Source organism: Hibiscus syriacus, unplaced genomic scaffold, assembly GCF_006381635.1.
Source record: "Hibiscus syriacus cultivar Baekdansim isolate YM2019G1 unplaced genomic scaffold, ASM638163v2 tig00117056_pilon, whole genome shotgun sequence".
NCBI classification, from domain to species: Eukaryota; Viridiplantae; Streptophyta; class Magnoliopsida; order Malvales; family Malvaceae; genus Hibiscus; species Hibiscus syriacus.
In genome coordinates this window covers 7059087-7082734 of record NW_024063539.1, presented here as the reverse complement: position 1 = coordinate 7082734, position 23648 = coordinate 7059087, and the positions used below count along the sequence as shown (strand labels likewise).

At 32.9% G+C, this 23648-nt stretch overlaps 2 protein-coding genes and 2 pseudogenes across 2 annotated transcripts; 2 read left to right on the top strand and 2 right to left on the bottom strand.

The window, feature by feature from the left end:
- Positions 1-6417: 6417 nt before the first annotated feature.
- LOC120198006 lies at positions 6418-8484 on the top strand. Its single transcript, XM_039199405.1, has 2 exons — positions 6418-6556; positions 7068-8484. Exon 2 carries the CDS (start codon positions 7089-7091, stop codon positions 8358-8360), a length of 1272 nt encoding a protein of 423 aa, XP_039055336.1. The 5' UTR covers positions 6418-6556; positions 7068-7088; the 3' UTR covers positions 8361-8484.
- Positions 8485-8970: 486 nt separating this feature from the next.
- Positions 8971-11948, bottom strand: LOC120198005 (annotated as a pseudogene).
- A 563-nt stretch (positions 11949-12511) lies between these two features.
- On the bottom strand, positions 12512-13975 carry LOC120198007 (probable serine/threonine-protein kinase WNK11). The gene is made up of 3 exons (XM_039199406.1): positions 13907-13975; positions 13061-13564; positions 12512-12910 (listed from the first exon to the last, which is right to left on the bottom strand). Exons 1-3 carry the CDS (start codon positions 13907-13909, stop codon positions 12527-12529), a joined length of 891 nt encoding a protein of 296 aa, XP_039055337.1. The 5' UTR covers positions 13910-13975; the 3' UTR covers positions 12512-12526.
- A 1764-nt stretch (positions 13976-15739) lies between these two features.
- On the top strand, positions 15740-22269 carry LOC120198008 (annotated as a pseudogene).
- The last annotated feature ends 1379 nt before the right edge of the window (positions 22270-23648 follow it).

The window sequence follows — 23648 nt, the reverse complement described above, 5'->3', positions numbered from 1 at the left end:
ATGTAAAATATATTATAAAAACTAGAAACCCGACCCGAAATAATAATAAAAAAAATTATTCAATAAAAACAGTGACTTAATTGAAAAAAAATTATATATAGAGGAGTATTATTATAATTATTCTTAAATATATAAGGTAAAATTATATATATATTTCGGGTTGGGTCGGGTCGGGTATTTTTCACCCTAAACTCGAACCCTACCCGAATATCACACTTAAAAAAACTCGGCCCGACCCCGACCCGAATATCACACTTAAAAAAACCTAACTGACCCGACCCGAATATCAAATTTAAAAAAACCCGACCCGATCTTGAAATTTTTTAAAAAAACCTGAATGACCCGACCCGAATATCAAACTTAAAAAAATCCGACCCGAGCCCGAATTTTTTTATAAAAAAATCCGAATCGATCCTGAAAGTTTTTTAAAAAAAATCCGACCCGAATACCAAAATATTGATGAGGGTAGTATGGTCAAATTTCACATTTACTCTTCAAAAAATTTCAATTCCATCATGTTATTCCCCCTAATTTTAAGGGATTCCATCGAGCCAAATGTCACCTTACTTTTGCTTATTTCCATACGGCGCCGTTTAACTCCTGCAATAGAATTCTACGCATGACTATAAACTTCAAGGGCATTAATAAATTTAAGTAGAGGTCATTAAACTATATTTGAAGGTTTGTTTTGGTTATTAAAATTTTGAAAAATAAGAAATGATCACTAAAGTTATTGAACTATTATAAAACAATCACTATAATGTTATATTAAGTGTAAGAGTTTGACAAATTTAATGGTTATTTTATAATAGTTTAAAAAATAATGGATATTAAAATTCAATGATCATTTATACATAATTTAATTACTGTTAATATACTTTATTTTAATAAATTTAAGGTTTAATTTACTTTTTAATATTTGTATTTATATTTTTTTAATATAGTAAATTTGACTTTTTTTAATCTAAACCGGTATCTAAAGTTATTGTCTTTTTAAATATAAAAGAGGCCAGTTGCCATTACAAAAGGAGATTAAAAAGGAATAAAACTAGAACCATGTAAGTCCCGAGCAGTATGGGCAGTGATTTCTTGTGGTGCATTGGTGTAGATACTGTTTTCTAATAAGGTATTATTTTTGTTTTCTAATCTAATATTATTTTTGAATATGTCATTTTCCGAATGTATTAAATTAAAAAAATATATTTTATTAAAAAAACAAATATTTTATTAAAAAAAATCAATTCATGTATATAAGACCTAAGTTTAGGCGGAAATCAAATCTGTAACCCAAGAAGCATTTAGGTGAATATCAAAATCCTAAATTAAATTACACTCAAAATTTTATGAATGATCAGTTGGGAGTGTCGCTCATAATGGATTTCTGTAAAATTTGATCTAGATTAATTGATTAACAGATCAAATATCAATGATTAATTAAAAAAATTATGAATGGGTCATTAGCCTAGCCCATTAAACCTGATCTCACGATCATAAAATAGCCCATTTGAAAACTAACTTGTGCTTATGCTCTTCTACTTCTATAGTTTACTGGTATAAAAAATAGAAACCCTAAACTGCCACAAGACAGGTGATATTATCCTAACCCTGAATTGGGGTGTTATATAATATGTAGAAACAGCAAGCAGAATGTTCTAAAATTTGTTTAATGGATAGCGTGCTTCATTTTTTTTCCAAATATTTAATTGGAAACTGTGGGGTGCATGTGTGCTTTGGCAGGGCTCAAGGGCTATAAAAAGTCAAAGGACATGGGCGTAAACTACACCTTGAAAACAATCAACAAAGAGTAATTCAAAGGGTGTGTAGCAAATGTAATTTTTTTAATTGTGATACGATTTCAGGAGTCAAGATTTGATGACATTTTAGTGAAGAAAATGCAGAGCATCTGTTGCTATATTTTGATGAGAATATTAAGCAGTGACTCATCTATAAAACATTTATGGTGGAATTACAGGAAAGCTTACAAGGGGCTAATAAGGGCTATTTTTACTAATGTTTTTGTACCCATGCTAATGGAGAATATATCAACATATATATATATATATATATATGTGCAAATTAAAAAAAAAGAAGGAAATTTTTAATATATGAAAATCATACTGAAATTGGTCTCATCTATCTTCATCACCTTAGAAGATAGAAAAGAGGAAGGAAACAAAAAAGAAGGAAGAAAGTGCCATTTCTATCCCTATCATGGGACACTTTTTTATGTAAACGGCAAAAAGGGGTGTTTGGTTAGAGGGTTTGTTAGGCTTAAAATCCCTAATCCCCAAAGAAAAGAAAAGAAAAACCCTAAATTTTAAAAATATAATGTGATTTTTTTTATAATTCAAGTTTTTTTAAAACTAAAAATATTTTCATAAATAATTCAAACCTAATTGTCGTCGCTTGTAAGAAATTTTGCTTATTTGGATTTAGATGTTTCCCCCCCTAAGGGGTAGCTAAGGGTCATTGAAAATTGAACCTTTTTTATAAAAAAAAGATTGTACCTTTTTAATAAAGTCATTTGAATTAAAGAAAGAAAATGAAATGACCCCACCATATTAAAATTGCCTACTGATTTTCTACCCATCGTGGGTTTGCAATATGGATTTTAGTTTGAATAATGCAGCACAAGACTTAGGGGTTGGGAACAACATGTTATCAATAATCCGTCAATATAGAGAATGATAGGTTAAATCTTTAAATGAGATTAAAATTTTAAATTTTAATATTGTAAATTAAATTAGAAAAATCATCTCTATAACAAACATTTATAATATCTTATCTAAATTAATTAATTAATTAATAAATCGTATACAAATAAACAACTAAGAAATCAGTATATATATTTTTGAACCAAGAGAATAGCACGTTATTAGGGATCATATTAAAATTTATTAATACAACATTGAGAGTGCTTGTATTTCACTCCTTCTCTTAGTGGGATACTTTTGCTCTTAAAAAAATAACCCCCCTAAATTCTTACAAATTAATTTTATATTTTCAACCCATGTAAGGACCAATGTTTGATTTGTTGTTTATCTATTATTGTTATCCTTTTCCTCTAAATGTAACATTCTATCAAATGTTTTTATTATATATTCTTTAAAGAAAGTTTGGATGGTCTAATAACACCTAATATTTGACCCCTTAGACATGCATTTGATGAATAAGATGCATTTTTATTTCTAAAGACCCAAAACTAAAATAAATAACCCTAAATCTATTAAAATTTAGCTTTATTCAATTTCTTTTATTAGTCCATGAACTAAATTGATCCATTCGATATTAGAGGGACAAATTTAAACCAGTTAATATAATAAAAATATAAATTTGAATTGATCTTTATAATAAAGGTAAGGTGTACTTTCATCGAATACATTGTGTTAAGTGAAAAAAAACTTGCATAAGGTTCTTTCTTAATTAGTATGTAGTAATTGTAAGTTAGTATATGTTCATATCTTTCTTAACTATTGACGAATCACATATATCCTATAAACATAATTGTTTAAACTTGTATTATTAAAGAGAACAACATCCTCTTTTAAGATGAGACATTCAATAAGTTCGTATAAAATATATTTTGATTTGGTGTTTAACAACGATTTAAATGAACATTATGTATAAATTTTAAATGAATGCCGATTGAATAATTTTATTGGTTTGAGAGGTAAAAACCTAACTTACACTCCCAACTAGGGTTATATACTTAATACATGAAGGCCTATGGGGGCTATGATGAATGGTCCTACCCCTGCATTTTCCCCTATCAATATATACCAATTATTATCATATTTTTGGGGACAAGTGTGCCAATAATTATGAATCAAGTAAATAATCATAAATCATAATTATATGATTAACAACTTGTGTGTGATTAGGCAACGAATATATCTCATTTAAAAAATGATAGTGTATCATAATGTTTAATTTACATTATATTTTTTTAAAATATTATGATTATTGTTAATATCATTTATAATTGTAATATATTTTTAAAAACGCATATTAAATCGCTAATATTTACATTTATTATCATTTGTATTCTAATTTTTTTAGTGAATTTAGAATTTAAAAAAATGACTGAAATTAGTAATAAAAATATTTTTTTATAAAAATCATTTTTAATTTAAAATTTAATATTAATTATTAAATTTTATTAATCTAAAAATTTGTAAAATATACATATTTTTTAAAAAATTTAATATTAATTTAAAATCTAAAAATTTACTATTTTAATGTAAAAATGAATTCTAACTCTTAAACCTAATAATACTTTTAAGACAATTTCATAATAATACTATTACCCGACAATCATGCATAATTGTCGGGCTACACATACTAGAAATCATATTTATCGGATTTGAAAATAAAACATTAACTAATGTTTTTCTATTCTTCTTTCCAAGGTTCTAAACGGCTAGATATGACCAAAATTGCAGCATAACAAATAAATAAATAAATAATCAAGTAATATATAACATAAAATAAATTATAAATTTCATTATTCAACTTTACCATTCACCTATAATTTGATAAAATGCCAATGTTATGATCGAAGTTTTTATTTAAAAATTTTAGTAGTGGAAAAGTCACTTTAAGACGATAATAATGTATGCTCGTTCAGGTTCCATCTAATTACGAATGATGAAGATTTAAAAACAAAAAATTAAAGTGTTCAATATTAAATTTATGGAGCTTGAGACATTTTTGATTAAAAACATATTAAATTCACGTTCAAGAACAAAAAACAAATTTATTAAAAAAAATAAAACTTATCAATTTTCTTTGATAACCACTATGGTGGCCAATGACCAAATTTTGGGCCATCGAGAAAAAGAAAAAGATAATGGAGAAAAAATGGATTTCTATAAGAATACAAAATTGATATCGTTTTGATTTACATTTAAGTTTTTTTTTAGTTGATGTTATTTCGATGTTGGTAGTCACGTCCTAATGTTATTAATTATTTAGTGATAAAAAATTTAAAATATAGTGAATTTACATAACTATTTGAATTCATAAGAACAATTTTCTCTTTTATTATTAGTACCAAGTAATAAATTTATAAATTGGAATATTGGTTTTTAAGATGCCAAAAATGAACCCTAATCATCCTTACCGCATTTTAGTTTCTTGATAATATAGTTATGAATTACCCTAATTATGTAATCTTATACTTTCTCGTGATTTGGAGGCATCACAAGAAACCCAATTCAATAACGTTCAAAGGAGTGATCAAGAGAGTTACGTGGGAAAGAAAAAGAAAGTAAAATATTTACAACAATCTGTGTGGACCGGTGAAAGAATATTAAAATAATAAGGTATGTGAATGTGAGTGATGATATCCCTACTCCCCGCAAACACCGCGCCTATTTTCTCCCACATTGTCTGTCCCACGTGTCTACTAAAAATCATTATTCTCTGCCTTGTTATCAATTTTTTGATGATCAAATTTTATAGTCAACAGTTTATTTCACTGTGACTATAGCTTTTACACCAACGGTCTCTTTAGTTTCAGGATTGATAGTTTTCATATTTCTGGTGATCACTGGAAATAATATAACTGGAAAAAAGTGGTGAAGAAGGGAGAGGAGATAAAAGAGTAGGAGGAGAGTGAAGAGAAGGGGACGAAGATGAAGGTAATTGGATCTATCATCGGCCAAATCAGCATCGACAGTGAACAAAGATGTGAGCTAGAAGAGAAAATGAAAAATGTTTAGAGATTAGATTAATATTTTAAGAATTAAATTAAAGTATATCATTTTTTAATGCGTCATATTATTAAATTAACAGAAATTAACGGTTCAATGATTAAAATATAATAAAGTTTTGTAAGTGGCCAAAATATATATTTCTTTAAATTGATGACCAACATATAAGACAACAGAAAACGAAAGTGGCCTTGAATTGTAGGTTACCTTGTTCTTTTTTATATTTCATAAATTGTTTATAACTTTTAATATTTTAATTAAAACAAATTATTTTTTAAGACATATTCGAATTTAAGTTTTTAGTAAATTATTACAACTGTAATGATACCCTCCTTCCAATTTATTAGAGTAAACAAATTACTATTTTTTAATGTTAAAAATGATTTATTTTTTTAAGTAAAAAAATCATGTAATATATCTCATTCATAATCAAAGGGAAACTTTGAAAAAGGAGAAAATTGATTCCATAATTATTGCATAATCAAAATACAAATATTCAAAGTGACTTTTCTGACAATATGCAGTTGGAGTAGAGAGAGGATTAACAGTACAACATGAAATAATGTAATAACAAATTGTCCATCAACCATAGATACAAAAGAATTCGCATTAATAATTTAACAATAAAATATCTATATTTAACAGTTCCCCCCCGAGAATCCTCTTTGTTTTTTCTTTCTGTGCTTCTGCTTTTTATTACAACCAGTGTACTTGTTGTTGGACAAAAAAGAACACCTCTATCCAATAACTGGACTGTATCCGGATCTTGACATATTCCAAGGAAAACACCAGTTTTTCTTTCTTCTTTTCTTGACTTTGGAGTCATAAAGCCAGAGCCCAAGGTGAATGTAATTTATATGGTTTTCTTGTTTTTATTTGCTTTGAATTGTTCAAGTTAATCCATAAAGAGCAAAGCTCGGTATTTTAATTGGGATTTTCTTCTTCTGTTTTTTAATGTTTTTCCCCCTTGGATTCCGGGGTTTTCTTTTATTGTTTAAGTTCGTTGCTTTATTGGAATTTGGGCTTAAACTGTTGAAGTGTCAAGTCTCAGGTGTTTTGAAATTGAAACTCTCGCTTACAATTCTCAGCTGTGGGGGTTGAAGCCTTGTTGGTTTCCTGTTTCAGCTTAGTTTGAGGATTTAGGCTTTGTGGCTTAGGGTTCTTAGCAGCATAGAGGTTAATTATTTGCCTTTCAGCTTCAAATTCTCATGTACTAGGGCTTGAATGATTGGGGGTTTTGGGGTTTTAATTTGGAAGTAAAGCTTTCTGTTCATGGAATTGTTATGTTTTCTACTTTTGATTTTTTTGGACGACTTGATTTTTCATAAAGTTGCTTTCTTTTTGCTTTGCCAGGTTCATTTTCTTGCTGTTATCATGGATTCCCCCCAGTCAGTCGTCTCGCCGTTCAAGAACTCTGTTGTGGCTGAACCTGAGAACCAGAGACCCAAGTTTTCCGGTGGGAATGCCGGTGGTTTATTGTCAAATGGGTCCGAGGTTAACAGACAGGAACAGAATTCCATTGGTGTTCTTGAGGTTTATGTTCACCAGGCAAGAGACATCCATAACATCTGCATTTACCACAAGCAGGATGTGTATGCAAAGCTTTGTCTCACCTCTGATCCTGGAAGCACAGTTTCCACCAAGATCATCAATGGTGGCGGGAGGAATCCGGTGTTCAACAATAATTTACGTCTTGATGTCCGTACCGTTGATTCGTCTCTCAAAATCGAGATTTTCATGATGAGTAGAGTGAGGAATTATCTTGAAGACCAGTTGCTGGGATTTGCATTAGTGCCACTTTCCGAAGTACTTCTCAAGAATGGGAAGTTGGAGAAAGAATTCTCTCTTTCTTCGACCGATCTGTTCCATTCGCCTGCAGGTTTCGTCCAATTGTCTCTTGCATACGCTGGACTGTCTCCTGAAGTAATGGCCATTCCTGCAATGCCTGGAGATGTAGCTGCTGATGAAACTGTGAAGGATTCAGAAACAAATGAGCGTGAGTTGGAAAAGATCGAGTTTCCGGATCCAAAAATTGTGAATGAGAACCAGATGATGGTTTCTGAGTATTTTGGGATCCCATGTTCTAATTTGAACTCCGAAAGTTCGGAAAGTTTCGTCACTGCTGATGCTGAGAATCAAATTAGTTTGGACATGGGTGTTCATGTTGTGGAGAGCTTCTTAACTGCTACGGTCCATTCCATCCAAGTCTCCAAGCTTGATTCTCCTCCAAGCAGTGTGTCAACTAACGGGGTTTCGTCTCAATCGGCTGCTGCCAGTTTTGAGTCCGCTGATGGTCCGGCTGCTTCGAAAACTTCTACTCAGGAACACATGTCAGCCCTGAAAGAGAAAACTGTGGATGCCGGAGATGTTGACAGCCATTCCTATGCATCACAAAGCAATTCCTCCGTGAAACCTGTTGTTTCCGTCAATATTGAGCCCGAACAGAAGTTGGTGCAGCAAGACATAGTGGACATGTACATGAAAAGCATGCAGCAATTTACCGAGTCATTGGCTAAGATGAAACTGCCTCTGGACATCGACAGCGGACCGACCAAATCCGAGAGTTCAAGCACCACCGACCAGAAAATTCAGGCATCGAAAAACACCGGCTCTCGGGTGTTCTACGGAAGTAGGGCTTTTTTCTAAGCTTCCTGATCCTCTGTTCAAAGGAAGACTCACAGGTGACTTTAGAAATTTAAGGTGGAGACAGGAGACTAATGCTACTAATAGTGAAATGTACTACTGTATCATGTAGTATTTTCCATGACTTTGTACTGTTTATTTAGCTTTGTTCCATTTCAAGTTCCGTTGGTACATATATATGTGTGTGAACCTTTCCTGTCTTTTTTTATAACATTGTCTTGTGCTGATTTTCAACTTTCCAAATAATTGCAAAAAATCACATTCCATGTTAACCACAGTGTAATTTCTGCATGTAATCATATTATGTGATAATTTGGTCCCACTTTCACATGGTGATTTGAGGCCTATAATTTCTGCTTTCTGCTGTTTTGTAATGACAAGATTCAAGGTATCATTGGACATAATGCATTCATATTTACTTCACATTTCCATCGTAAAAGGGAAATTGGCTAACAAGTTTTGTTTTTGCCGTTACAAGATAGAAAATAAGAGCCCATTTTATTGCATGTGCATTAACAGAATCTAAATAGGTACTTCAATGATTTCATTTTTCTCTCAGAAGATTCGATGAAATATGAACGTGGAACGTGACTGTCGGAGAGAATAGAAGCACAAGCAAAGTGTTATTTAAATATACCGTGAGTAAAGCTGTGTTTATGTACTGAATAGAACTGTTTTGTTACTTATTTTATACGGATAACTCATATCCCTCTAATGTTTCACACTAGTAAACTGAACAGAAAACTCCTTACAATCTGAGAGAAAAACAATCCCAGGTAATATGACAAGAACAAGCAACTCTTCCAGGGCATTACAAAATTAAAATGAAAATGGGAAAAAAAATTAATACCCTATGGTTTGATGGACCGCTACCGGAATGCCATGCTGAAGATGCCTCATACACCAGAGTATATATCCCGCAATCTGATTGACACCTCACTCGAATACCGAGAATCGAAACCTAAATTTTCACTATTACAATATAAGAGAAGAAAGAACGAATCGAATCTCAAACCTTACGGAAACCCCCTTGTATCTGCTCACTCTGAATGTGTATATTTCAAATCAATAACCCTCATTAGTGTCATAAGACCAATTTCCTTGCAAGCTGACATAGTAAAACAGCAGTTGAATCGAATTCACAAATCCTTAGCCTGTTTTTGCAAATTTATTCATCCTACATCATAACTTCTTATACCCAAATAACAGATCGCCTAGGCAGCAATTCCTGGATATGAAACAAACAAATGCAACAAGCTGGCGTTCACTTCTCGAGCCTCGGCATATCAGCATAAATAAAATATTCAGAACCAAGCTCAAATAACTGGATGTAAAATACTGTCATCCAATGATTCGGTCCTATAGCATTAATGATATTCAGATTATTGATTTCAGGACTGCGTAAAGAGAACATTACCTCTATTGGACTGTCTACTTGCAACACTGTAACTTCCAACATAATCCTCGGAGGATCTTGCAGTAACATCTGAGGATGCATTGCCAAGTCTGTAACTGAACGAGCTGGGAGCTGCGGACTGCCAAGTTGAATCGCCATACACTGAACCACTATGGTAATGATTCCCATAGGACCACTCAAAATAACCATTTGACCCAGGAATAGACAATGTCGGAGCTGCAAGAGTGCCACCGTTTCTTCCATATCTTCCCCCTCCTAAACCGTAGTTGTCATCAGCACTCCCATAACCGGCAGTTCCAACAGTATAGCCAGAAGCATTGCTTCCACTTTGCACAGGAGGAGGAGCAGTCCAATTAGCCCCACTATTTCCTAAAGGACAAAAACTCCCCCTTCCAGTCCCCAATAAACTACCAGGACTGGAAGCATTTGTGGCATTGCTAAGGCCTCCATTTCCCCAGATATCCTGAGTAGCAGAGCTCGAATTAGAATCATTTCTTCTACTTCTAACACCATATCCAACAGGAGTGTTATACCTGTTTGAAATCCCACCATAGTATGGGCTAATTATCTGTCCATATCCTAGACTGTTGCCTAAGTTGGAACTCCCATCATAGCCTGGGCTCATTCCCGGCTCCATATCCATACCTAATCCGTAGCCAGCGGTACTAAATGGAGGAATCCGCTTCAACCAGTAGGAAGAGGATTAAACTTACCATCCTTCCTAACTCCAAACTCGGTAAGTGGGCTAAGATTATATCCCTGAGCATGACTATTCAGGAAATTGGCAGCCCTACTCAAACCATAATTATATCCAATAACAGGGTTGCGGGCGGGGGAAGGAGATAGATCTTTCGGAACTGCTCTCTTGACCTCAACCAATTTCCCTTTGAGTTCATGAAATGATTTATGCAGAACTCTAGATACCGCTTCCTCCGTATCATAAGTAATGAAACCAAACCCTCTTGGCCTTTGCGTGTTATGATCATACATCACCACAACATCAGTAATTGTACCAAACTGATCAAAGTAGTTCTTAAAGTCACTCTCGGTGACCGATGAGGCTAAAGCTCCGACAAAAATCTTTTTCATGCGTCCAGGAACTGGAGAATCAGTGATGCCACTCATGCTCCGGTTTATAATGTTCTGATCATCCCTAGGAACAACCTTCTTTGCTTCAACCTGAAAAAGGATCAAACAATTACACCACATTTTCTATCCCAACCCAACCATTGAATACAAATTCACTTGAACAAAATTATATTCTGTCTAGATTTTCTTTCTACATTGCATTTGGCCGACTTTAACTCACTGCTGTTATAAAAAAATCACTCTATAGATTTTCTTGTAGTATTTTCGAAAGGGGGAAACATGTAAAATCCCAATTGAATCTGCAATGTATAAAGGATAATCATGATCAAGACTCTTACCATGCGACCATTGATCATACGCTTATTTATAATTACCCTCTCAGAAACAGCAGGATCAGCAAAGACAATCATTGCCACCACTTCTCCGTATTTCCTGAAATACTCCTTGAGACGTTCCTCTTCGGTGTCCCAAGATATCCCACCAATGAAGAGTTTACCATGATCTGATTCCATCTTATCTGCAATCACTATCATCAAGCCACCAATTTCAATCCAAAGAGGAAAAAATCTAAACTTTTCTCAAAACAAAAAGTACCACAATTGGATTCAAAGATCAAAATTTCAAATTCAACCAGAATACTAACACCAATCCAATGAATGAAACTCTCTTCCAAAAGTTAAAACGTCAATACCAAATTATCCAATTACCACCAGCAACTAAAATGGATCCATCCTTTAGAAAAAGGAAGCAAAACAGATCAAAATGAGATCAACCGTCAACGGCAACAACAATCAAACAGGAATATTAAAAGAAAAAAAGCATACCTTTTGATTTGAATTACAGGAAGAATCTGATCAAAGACAGAGTTGATAATTGTAAAATCCAATCTAGGATCATCTGAAAACTTCATGCACCAATCAGAAAACAACCTAAGAATCCTGACAATCAAAATAAAAGGTTGAAAATAGAGACATGTGGATCAAGACAAAAAAGTCCAGATAAAGACCAGGAAACAAACAACAGAAAGAGAGACACGTTACCATCTTGGAAATGACCCAGAAGAGAAAATAATATCTACTAAAAAAAGTTATTAAAAAGCATACACCACACCATGTAAAATTGGACTCGTTGAATAAATTCTTTTTGAAATGGAAAACGAGTGAAGGCCAGCCAGATAAGTGCCAGGCTATAGCAATAATTTCCCAACATCTTTGAGTGTGACAGCAAATACATAACAAAAGTGTCTTTATTACAAAACTTCATAATATAAAATATGTTCCAAGCTCCATATGTCATTGCCAAGAGCCAGTAAACTTAAAAAACATAGCATGTTCACATCACAACAACCCATTAATTCATACCCTTTGAATGGATCTTTCTTTTTAGTTGTATATTGATCTGACTTTACTTCAAATACATAAAATATTGAGTAATTCATGCTCAATAAACACATGTTATGGTCACACTCAACCTTCTCCCATTCAAACTTAATGTATGTTTATGAAAGGATATGTACAAATTAAATTAGTTTAATCCAGTAAATCTACTTGAAAAATAATTAACTTTAACGGAAAACAACCATGAGTTCGGATTTGCATAATACATCAACCATGAACATGAATTAAGAATTAAAAAAAAAAATCAAAGAGCCTATACCTAAGTGCTATTGATCATTTTCGTCATCATCATCAACTTCGTCAAAAAACGGATCCTTGAGCAGCTCCGCCGCTGACGGTCTTGCCCCTGGCTGAGCAATGCATCTCTCAATGAATGCCTTCGCATCCTCATCTTTAAACTTGTTCAAGGCTTGAGGCCTAACCCCACTTGACACTTTCTTGTAAATTTTGGCCACATTGTCACATTCTCTATAGGGGAATTCCAAGGTCACCATCTCTAGCACACACATGCCAAATGAGTATATATCAACGAGTTCAGTGTAATGTTCATCGTATAACTCAGGTGCCATGAATTCCGGCGTCCCGAGTATCGAATGAGCCGAATGATTCTTCCCCACGATTGCTGCCAATCCCAAATCACCAATCTTAACCTGTTGAAGGTTTAATAATTAATGTTTTGCATCAAAATCCAAAGTGACAAGAGAGAATTGTATTCTCCAACTTTTTCTTTCTTTTTTCCCATCTTTTTCCTAGGGACCAAACATAAAAAAGAAAAACTTTATCTAACCAAAAAAGCATGCCTGACCAGTGTTTCCATTAACAAAAACATTGCTGCAATTAAGATCTCTGTGAATGATACAAGGCTCATGTGAATGCAAATAATTCAAGCCTTTCAAAATCTGCTTTGACCACTTCTTCAACGCCTTCATTGAAACTTGCCTATGTTTCTTCCTATATTCCCTCAAATTCCCAGAAGTACACACTTCGGTTATAAAATTCAGGGTGTTATGTTCCTCGTCTCGCCAAACGTTGTACAATGAGATTATGTTGCTGTTGGTCAATGATCTTAACAACCGGACCTCCGAGTAAAGCCGATCGATCATCGATGGATCATCGGAGAAATTTCTTAGCTTTACTTGGTTCCATGCAACTTCAATGCCTTCTTCTTGATCAAATGCACGGTAAACCTTTTTAACTGCACCGCACCCTAGAAGCTCCGTGTAACGACCGTAACGGCGGGTCGGATCGACCTCGACAAAGGGCTCCGTTTCCTTGTCGGACTGGTTTGGATTGACGCTAGGCATCTGCGCACGAGAATAATCACGCAATAAAAGTGATCAAAGAGCCTTATTGAAAACCAGTAAAAAGAAACTTTTTTTTTCGTGTTGGATCAAAATTTCAGAACTAAAACAATGACAAACAGTGAGGAATCTTGAACAAATAAATGAAAATTTTAGAGCAGGAAAACCCCATAAAATATGAAAAAAATTGCGGAAGATGTCAATATAAAGATGAAATTCTTAAAAACAACTGATAACACATCAAGCATAAGAACATTAATCATCAAAAGCTATGTTTTTAAGCAAAAGCAAACTAAAAAAAAGATAGAAAATAGTAAAGAAAAGGCGGGTTTATGGAGAGCTCGCCATAAATATATGTATCAGAAAGCAGAAACTTAATCTGCAAATAGAGCGTATAACGGAGCAAGACGCATGGAAAAGCCAAAGGGGTTTTAAGAACGGTATTTATAGGGAAGGTTTTTATTAGGTTAAAAAGTAATAGGTTAATTTAACTATGCTTACTTTATATATATATATTTTTCATAAAAATTGATCTAATTAGTTTTGTTTTTAACCCAAATCAGATGCTATTAATGATGGAATCTTGTGAATGAAAAAAGGGTTATTTTTATATTAAAAATTTGATTTTTAATTATTTTTTTGGCAGCTGTTGTTTGGATTTTACCACGTGTCAGCGTGTTACTGGGGTTTTACTGCCTTTTAAAGGGTGTGTTTCCTAGTATGCTGGAATACTAAAAAGAAGTCAACTTTGGCACAATTTTTTATCTTGAATCTTGAACATCCACGTTGATGATTTGGAGGGTCTAGATCAAAACTTGAAAGTCTTGGGTGTGCGTTGACTGAGGGGAAGAAGTAATCTAATTCCAACGAAAGTCTCAGACTTTGAATTTTTCTAATTTTGGGTTCTGCTTTTGCCATGAACTAATAGTGACCAATAGACCAAATTTTGTTTTTATATTAAAATTAATGTTTATTTTGTTGTTTCTAAGTGACCAATAGACCAAATTTGTTCCTACATTAAAACCTTATCCCGTATATATATATATATATATGAAGAATTATAAACAACATTATTGTATACATGATCTTAGTGTGTGTATATATATTATATATTATATGAAAGAAAGAATTATGGAAGGTAGGATCACTAGCTAGTTTTAGAGGTTGGCATTTTCTTGTGACAACATGAAGGAACATGTGATTTTATATCCAACTTGTTTTGGCCACATGTGAGTCCCATCAATTCCATGCTTCGATATCAATTTATTTTTTTCCTTCTGATTTTTAAAACTAAGAAAACTAGATGTGATTTTTTTTTCAATACTCGTCCATATCTTAAAAATTAAAGTATGCTTACTTTTTAGATTTGGAATTTAATCATTTTATTTTGGTTTTTAAGAATTCAACTATATTTGTAGTATCCTTAAAATTTTAATATTTTTTAATCATCCTATTAATTCATCCCACATAATTTACATGGAAATTAGAACATATATAATAACTCAAAATTTGTTGAGAACCACATGATGGGTTGAAAATTTTACTTTTATCCATTTTTTTATTAATTTGTATATATTATATCCAAAGGAAAGCAGCAAGTTGCTACAACAAATGAGAATATTTACAAAAAAAAAATGATACTCATTGAAGAATACTACACGTTATACAAAGACATGCATTTACAAAATCAGACCTATCTATACTTTTACCATACTACTCGTTCCTAATAACTTCTCTAATGCAGTTCAAGACTTCTTCCTCCCTACAAACGAATGGCAAAAGAGTCGTCTATTTCGTTCCTCCCAAACAAAATATATAGATGCATTCTAAGCTAATCTAAGCATGAGAGCTATTAAAGACTTACTCTTCAAGTAAGCAGTTTTCCACGCAAACTCGCATTCCCACGTGAACCAATTTCCACAATGGAATGGTTAAATTGAACCAATCTCTACAACAAAGGATTAGACTGATCCATTTAATAGCAAATGAACTAAATTGATATAGCCCCTATAATAGAGGGACCTATTAGATGCTTTTACCAAAGAAAAACATTTTATTGAACTATTTATGATATAACAGATTTGATATTATTGGTAATACTATAATATTTTTAAATAAAAATAAAAATATTAATTATCTCAAAAATCAATTTTAACGTTTACCATTGCAGTTCAAATCAATTCCTACTTTAAAACGATGTCATCGGGAAATCTTCCGGCGACGCCATCGCTGAGAACAATAGAATCGGCGATCAAACTCATAGACGTCAAAAAGGGTGAGCTCAAGAAAGCCTTCGATGATCTCCAGGCCAATTCTTTGCGATTCTCTTCTTTCTCTATATCATGGTCCGACCTCGAATCTCACTTCACGGCATTCCAAAACTCGGTCAGTCAACGATTCCGCCTCCTCGAGTCCCGAGAATCCTCTCGCCACCCAGTTCTGGATGGCCCCATTTCGGAGAACAAACGGTGCTCAACTCACTCGTCTTCGTCAAAACAGGGAGACCCATCAGCTTCGAAGCCGTTAACGACTCTGGGTAAAGTTGATCCCGTCACTGACTCGGTGGTGACTCGGTCAAATTTAATGGAGTTTTGTGAAAGAAAGAATTGGAAGGGACTGATAAAATACATAAATGACCACGACAAATAGCGGGAAGCTATCCAGATGGAGCTTCCAGGTGCTTTAAAGAGTGCTATCGATCCCGGGGCAACGGTTTGGGATGCAATGGAGGGGTTTTATGTGGAGAATGGTCCGAACAAAGGCGATAAAGATATAGACTTGTCAGGTTTGAGGAGGGTTTGCGTGTCTTTGTTGGAGGGGTTGATGGAAACTGGTTTAAGTTTTAGTGAAGAAGTAAGGGAAAGAGCAAAGAAGTTAGCTTTGGAGTGGAACGGCAAGGTCAGTTTGAGCAAAGCTAACACCTTCGAGCCATTAGAATTTTTGCTTTCTGTGGCAACTTACAGCTTGGAAGCTGTAGCTGATAAAGGGGAGCTCGTGGAATACTTTTTCGTCGCTGCTGGATGCCGGAAAGCTATAATGTTGTGTAGGTCAATCGGTTTAGGAGAGAAAGTTTATGGTAATGTTCATGTTTCCTTGATCAAATGCAGTTCTTACAATGATTACCTATGTTATATGTGCATTTGAATTTCTTTTATCTTTATTTAAATTACCATGAGTGACCGGACTTTTAAGAATTTATGTTTCATGTATGGATTTCTATGTCAATAGGCGTAGCTGTTTAAGGTATTTGATTCATAGTGATGGTATTGGCGTCTTAGTAGAATGTGATTCTTGTTAAGTGCATTAAGGTTTATTTGATTTTATGGTTGGTGTTTATAGTTTATGGCTTCCTTTTCCAACTATTACGTCCACTTAAAGTTATGACATATTCTGCTGCATATCAGTGAATGGTCAGGTGAGTTTCAATCGTCTAATTTCTGCATCGTATTGGGAGCATATCTCTCCCCCCCCCCCCAATTTTAATTTGACGTTATTGAATGCCGGAGGTACTGGGAATTTTATGATTTGTTGTTAAAATTGTTATGCTTGTTTTAGATGCCTTGAAAAAGGGAAAATTTATCTTATTTTGAAGAAAAAAGTTCAGTTAGGATACTCACCTTGACTGTCATTAGTATGAAGCAACTGAAACACGTAAGTAATTCTATTTCCAATAGACAAAAACGTCTTTCTTGTATTAAGAGGGAAGTAACTAAAGCATTTTGGTTTGGGGTGGGGGTGTCTTTTTGTCGCATTAAATCAATGTTTGACTTGCAATTGTGTAGATATTATTCTCATTTAAATGACTAGCTCAAGCTGTAATTCCGGATCATTAATCATATACTTTGAGCAGAGAATTTACATAATTTTCTGCCCCATTTTTTATTTAGAATTCTCTCTCCCATGCCTATATTTATCTATCTTCTTGTTTTAGAAGTAGCTTCTGATAAAACTGTTGTCTTTCTTATATGTTGCAGATTTGATTCAAAAGCTGGTAGATAATGGTAAGCAACATCTTGCTGTGAGATTTATATTTGATTTTGGGCTTGCCGAAAAATTCCCACCAGTGCCTCTTTTGGACAACTATCTGAAGGAGACAAAGAAGTTTGCTGAGCAAGTTTGCATTGATGGAAAGAACTCTTCTGGGTCACTGGTAAACTTTTGTTTCCTATAATCTTTTCGGGGTATGATACTCTAGTTTTGAATCTTTTTTTTTATTTTCTAAAAGGAAATTATGTTTCTCATGCAGAATGTGGCAACAGAAAAAGAAATCGGTGCCTTGAAATCTGTAATTAAACTAATTAAAGATTGCAGGCTAGAAGCTGAATATCCACAGGAGTGCCTTCAGAAGCGTCTTGAGCAGTTTGAGAAGCAGCTGGCAGACAGGAAATGCACTGCAAAACTACTGCTGCTGGGTCTCAACAACAGCGGGCTTTTGAGTCAGCCAGTCAGCAGGCAAAGAAGAAGAAGCAGGTGCAGGGGAAGCAGCAGCAGAGTGGCAACAAGCGTCCTAAAACAACTGCAACTGTTTCCCCTACGGTAACCTCACTTGGTCTGGCAGGTTCAAGTTCAGTGGTTCCGCCTTTCCAGCCAGCAGGTTATTGCCAAATCATTCTGCTACATATTCGAGCTCGCTAACTGGTCCTTATGGCATGGCAGGCCCTACTGCTGTTAATCCATATTTAAGCTCATCAGCTACTGCTGTATTTGGTTTGGCAGTTATAAGTGGTTTATTTAGTTATTATTTTGCCTTCTAATTGCTCCTTAGTTTTTGTGGTTAATTTGTTCGTTTTGATTCATTTTCTGTACAAGATACTAGATTCTGTAAATTGCACTTAAAGAACAGAATTCTGCATTTTTTTTAATTTTCGGAATCAAGACTGGTTTAGTGGGCATGACGCTTCTAGAAGGACGAATGGATCTACCGCGTTTTTTAAATTTGAATTTAAGTTAATCTCTTGTTTTTAGTATTTTAGTTTAAATATTTTAAGAATTACTTTTAGGAATTATTTATTATTTTTAAGAATTATCTTTTCATTATTTTTAGGGTTTTTGAAAGATATAAATACAATCTCACGGTAAGCCTGAAAACACATTCAGAATTCATTCTTCTTCTTTGCTTTAGGTTTTATAAAAGTTTTCTTTGTTTTTTTTAAAGATGATTCATTTTTCCTATTGTGAGGATTGAAAAACATTTAAAATACATTCGGGTTATTTTTTCAATTTTCAGGAGAAATATGATATGTAATCGATCTAACCTTCAAAATCAAAACGTTTTTTAAATCAAAAAATCGATGTTGTTTTGGATGTTGTTCTGGTTTAAAGTTGGGAGAAAAAAATCGATTGATAGCAAGTTCGACTTCATGTGAACACATTTAACGACGGTCCGCTAAGGGAAATTGAGATCATACTTAATTTTCATTGAGACAATATAATCTGATAGACCCCACATTTTTATTATCTCATTTTTAAATTTTAAACACCCCACTTATCTTTTACTTTATCTCATTTTTTTTAATTTTAAATTTATCACCATTTGACAAAACCAAACAAAACTCATCATTGGACTCCACCAAATAAAACCTTTGCATATTTAATCTTAAACCCCATGTGCCATTTAAATCTCCAAAACCTTTCTTTTTCTTTTAGTCTTGCACCACCTTCATCACTTTCACGATACCAAACAAGCCTTCACAACCGCACCTCACCTTCTTCGTCGCTCTTTAACCATTGTCATTTACGGTCGGGACCACCATTAAACCAGGGGAGTAATTCTGTTTCCTCTCTTGTGCTTTTCTATTAATACTGGGATAATATGTTATAAGTGAGAGGTAAAATTTGCTATCAAATTTTTCGTTTGCTTGTTTGATTGGTTGGAATTAAGTTGTTATGATATTGATGTGTTGGAATCTTTAGTTACTTATCTTAAAATTCACTTTATACTCTTGCTTCCTTTTGGATTGTGATCATGTTTTGATCGAACTTAATTTGCATGATGATTATTGGTATAGCTGGTGATTTTCCGTTAAGTATTGATATTTTCGTGCATTTGCTGATGGAGATGAACTTGACTAAATACATATAAACATTTCTTGTGAGATTTGAGTCTAACGAGCATATATTTTCTTTATTGCTTATTGTTTGATTAAGTGTACCAGACTAATTATGATATTCTAGAACTCGTAATCTTAATACATATCGAGACTACATGTTGGGCATAATATTTTAATGTGATAGAGACACTTAGGATTAAACTCATTTTTCCCCCAAAAAGCCTACTCATTTATATATCTACTATTGAACCAATTTTTTAGCCTTTATCCTTTTTCTTTGTTTTTACCACATACCCAAGCCTTTATTTTCATCCCTCTTTTCTATCAATATTAAGAAAAGTAGATTAATTATTTGTTTTATTATTTAACTATTCTTGTTATTTAAAAAATGGTTCAAACAATTATGACAGTACAATGCAAAAAAAAAATTAAAAGAAGAAAAGCAAAAAAAAGAAAAAAGAGGTGATTTATATTTATGCTTATGTTTATTAGTTTACTTTCATTTATTTTATGAAGTTAGGAACTATTTGTAAATTCTTGTCTTGGTATTTAAACCGATCATCATGGCCTTTTCCATACCCTAACATAAGCCCCATTACACCTTGATTTAAAGACCCCTTGATTATTGCATTATGTTCACTTTTAGTAGTGGAGACTTGATTGAATTCCAAGTCTATGATAATATCTTAGTTAGTTTCGGTTTTAGTGATTTTAATTTACCTAAACACTTTGAGCGGATATGTGTGAATCTGTGTGAATATGTGTGAGATATTGAGTCATGTTTCATTAAAGTTGGTAAATAAATGGGTATTTTGCTTGCTTTAAAAATTCTTCTTAGTTGTGTATTTGCTTGATTGTATCCTCAATTCGACAATTGTCATGGACTTAGTTCGATTGAAAGTTTGAGGAATAAAGTGAAATTGAAGATGACTACTTGCTATTTTGATGTGTTAATTGAGGAATACTTGAGAACAAGTATAGAATAAGTGGGAGAATTTGATAGGTGGTTTATTTGGTTATTATTTTGCCTTTAAATTGCTCATTAGTTGTTGATTTTTGTGGTTGATTTATTCGTTTTGATTTATTTTCTGTACATGACACTATATTCTGGAAATTGTACTTAAAGGATAAAAAATTCTGCATTTTTTTTTATTTTTGGAATCAATGTTGGATTAGTAGGCATGACTCTGGGCATGACTCTGGGCATGACGCATCTGACGTGACATTAAGTCAGTACCTTTCAGAAGGTCCAGTCAACGTTTCTAGAAGGACAAATGGATATTTCACGTTTTTGAAATTCGAATTCAATTTAATCTCATGTTTTTAGGATTTTATTTTAAATATTTTAAGAATTATTTTTAGGAATTATCTCTTATTTTTAAGAATTATCTTTTCATTATTTTTAGGGATTTTGAAGACTATAAATATTTTCTCAGGATAAGCCTGAAAATACATTCAAAATTCATTATTCTTATTTGGTTTGGGTTTTATAAAAGTTTTCTTTTATTTTTCGAAGTTTTCTTTTATTTTTCGAAGTTTTCTTTGTTTTTATTTTTATTTTTAAAGATGCTAAGTATGATTGTCATACTTAGCTAATTTCTCCATAAGCTAAGGGCTAAAGCGATTTCTCAATTCCTATAGTGAGAATTGAAAAACACTTGAAATACCTTCTGGTTATTTTTTCAATTTTCTAGAGAAATAAGATAGGTAATCAACATATCCTTTAAAATCAAAACGCTTTTAAATTAAAAAGTCAACATTGGTTTGTATATTGTTATTGTTTAAAGTTGAGAGGAAGAATCGATTGGTAACAAGTTCGACTTCCTTTGAACACACTTAGTGACGGTCCGCTAAGGGAAATTGATATCAGGCTCGATTTTCATTTAGACAACATAGTCCGAGTCGGGTTTTTCCAAAGATTTTAAAACTGACTTGGTGCTGACGATGATAGTCGTAGTTAGTCCACATAAGGACTGGAATTCAAAACTAGTTTTGGGATTTTCGGTTTACAAGAGAGAAAAATAAGTTATACAGGTTGGTCCCGTAAATATCCAAAGTGAAAAATCTATTTCAATGATCAATTTGAATTGAGGCAAAAGCAGAAGTAGACTTCTTTGATCATAAGTTTTTCTTATCTCAATTTATTTATTTATTTATTTATCTTATCTTTATCTCAAATTATTATTTTTTAAATAATTTAAAATTCTCTTTTTTTTTTCTCTCATCCCTATCTTTTCTCATCCTTATCCAAATCTAAATAAAAAATTCACAACCACATAACTTTCAAAATATTTGTAGACCGATCCTACTTCTCTTTACTACTATTTCTTTTATTTATTTATTTTTGAGAAGAAAAATTATTTCACACTAATACAACGCATGTCAGGAAGGAGCCCATTTTGGTTTCTATGCGACTCCAAATCCTGCTGCATCCCATTCATATCCTTATGGCCAGCAGCTTTTTAACGGTGCATATGGTTTACCACCACAATATCATACACAGTAGCTCAGCTTTGTTTTTGCCTGTGGTATGCTTTTGGATGCTACGGCATCAATGCACCTGTAGTTGGTCACTTCTGCATTTTTTATGGCAGAAACTAGGTTTAGTCATTGATAATTTTACTAATTGACCCGAATCCTGAATTATGTAAATGATATATGCCATATTCTCCTAAAGCACTTTTCAAAAGTTTTTTTTTTGCTTTGTCCATGGAGTTGGACCTTAATATTCTGTAAAATTTATGACTCTAGATCTTGTATTTAATGACTAACCTTTAAATTTTGTAAATGTCTGGTAACTGGTTATTTGCTCATGTTGGGGTTAAAGATAGCAGGCTCCATATAGTTTTAAGTGATTAATTTCTAAGCCAACCGGAATCAGAATAAACAAAGGAAGGGTTCCATTATTAAATCTATAAATTTAATGTTCCTTTCCATGGTATCCTTATTTATTACTATCCGTTGCTCGACGGTAATCTCTGAGATGCAGATACACAGTTACATGATTGTTGATTTATGAAACTTGATTTGCGTATAATAGTTCAATGATACGGAACACTAGCTCTACACTAGTGCCTTCCCTGTTTCCCTTTACCATTTATGTCCAACACATTTTTAATGCTAGCTAGATTGCTGTAGTTTTTAGCTGTTCTTTTTAAATGCAAACATTAAATAAAATATATAAAGAGAATTTGCACAGATCTGTTTCTGTAGTACCCATTTTCAGTCACGTTGCTTGTGAAAGTACCCAATGCTTAAATTTCAACATCTCTTCTGTGGCAAATTGGCTTGAACCTGAGCAACAGCTTTACCTTTATTTGTACATATATAATTACTTATTTACTCAAATCTCTTTGTCTGGTTTCAAGCTAAAAACCATTAATGCTCAAATTCCATAACTTCTTTCTTCCAGAAATAAAGTTTGTCAGTACTCATAATGCTCTTTTTAAACCTTTTTATGCATAATATGTCAGTAAATTCCTGCTTTGTTCCCATAATAATATCATCATCTGTCCTTTATAATGTTTATAGCAATGGCTTATTTATTGCATGCATACAAGGAATTTAGGTTAATTGATTGAAGGTAAAGAAGAAATGTGTCTTGACATGGATTTTCAATTTTTTGACTTTGGGTTATAATTGAAAAGTTGTCTTATCTTTGCTTGTGAATGATCTTGTGAGCTTAATTCAGGTAATTTTAACTTTTTTTAAACAACCTATTAAGAGACTTAATGGTTAAAGGCAATATTATTATCTCTTAATATTTTGAGTTTAAATAGTTGTACTTGTAGAGTGTGCGTGTGTTCTCAATAATTAAGTAAAATTTTGAACATATACTACATCATAATTATCTTAGACTATTCAAAAAAAAATCTTAAATGTGAGACAAATCTCTTTCAAATTTAAACTTAAGAGATAGATCTTAATTAAGACATAGGGCATTTATCTAAAAATTTTGAAAAAATATTTTCAACTCTTTAAAATGTAATTAGAACCTATATTTTAAAATATTCTCATTAACTATATTATTTTTTATA

Bases quoted from the DNA above. Each gene is read 5' to 3' on its own strand.
- LOC120198006 (XM_039199405.1), top strand. From the start codon at position 7,089: ATGGATTCCCCCCAGTCAGTCGTCTCGCCGTTCAAGAACTCTGTTGTG.
- LOC120198007 (XM_039199406.1), bottom strand. The intron at 12,911-13,060 runs GCATGCTTTTTT...AACCTTCAACAG, and splicing joins TTAATGGAAACACTGGTCAG to GTTAAGATTGGTGATTTGGG.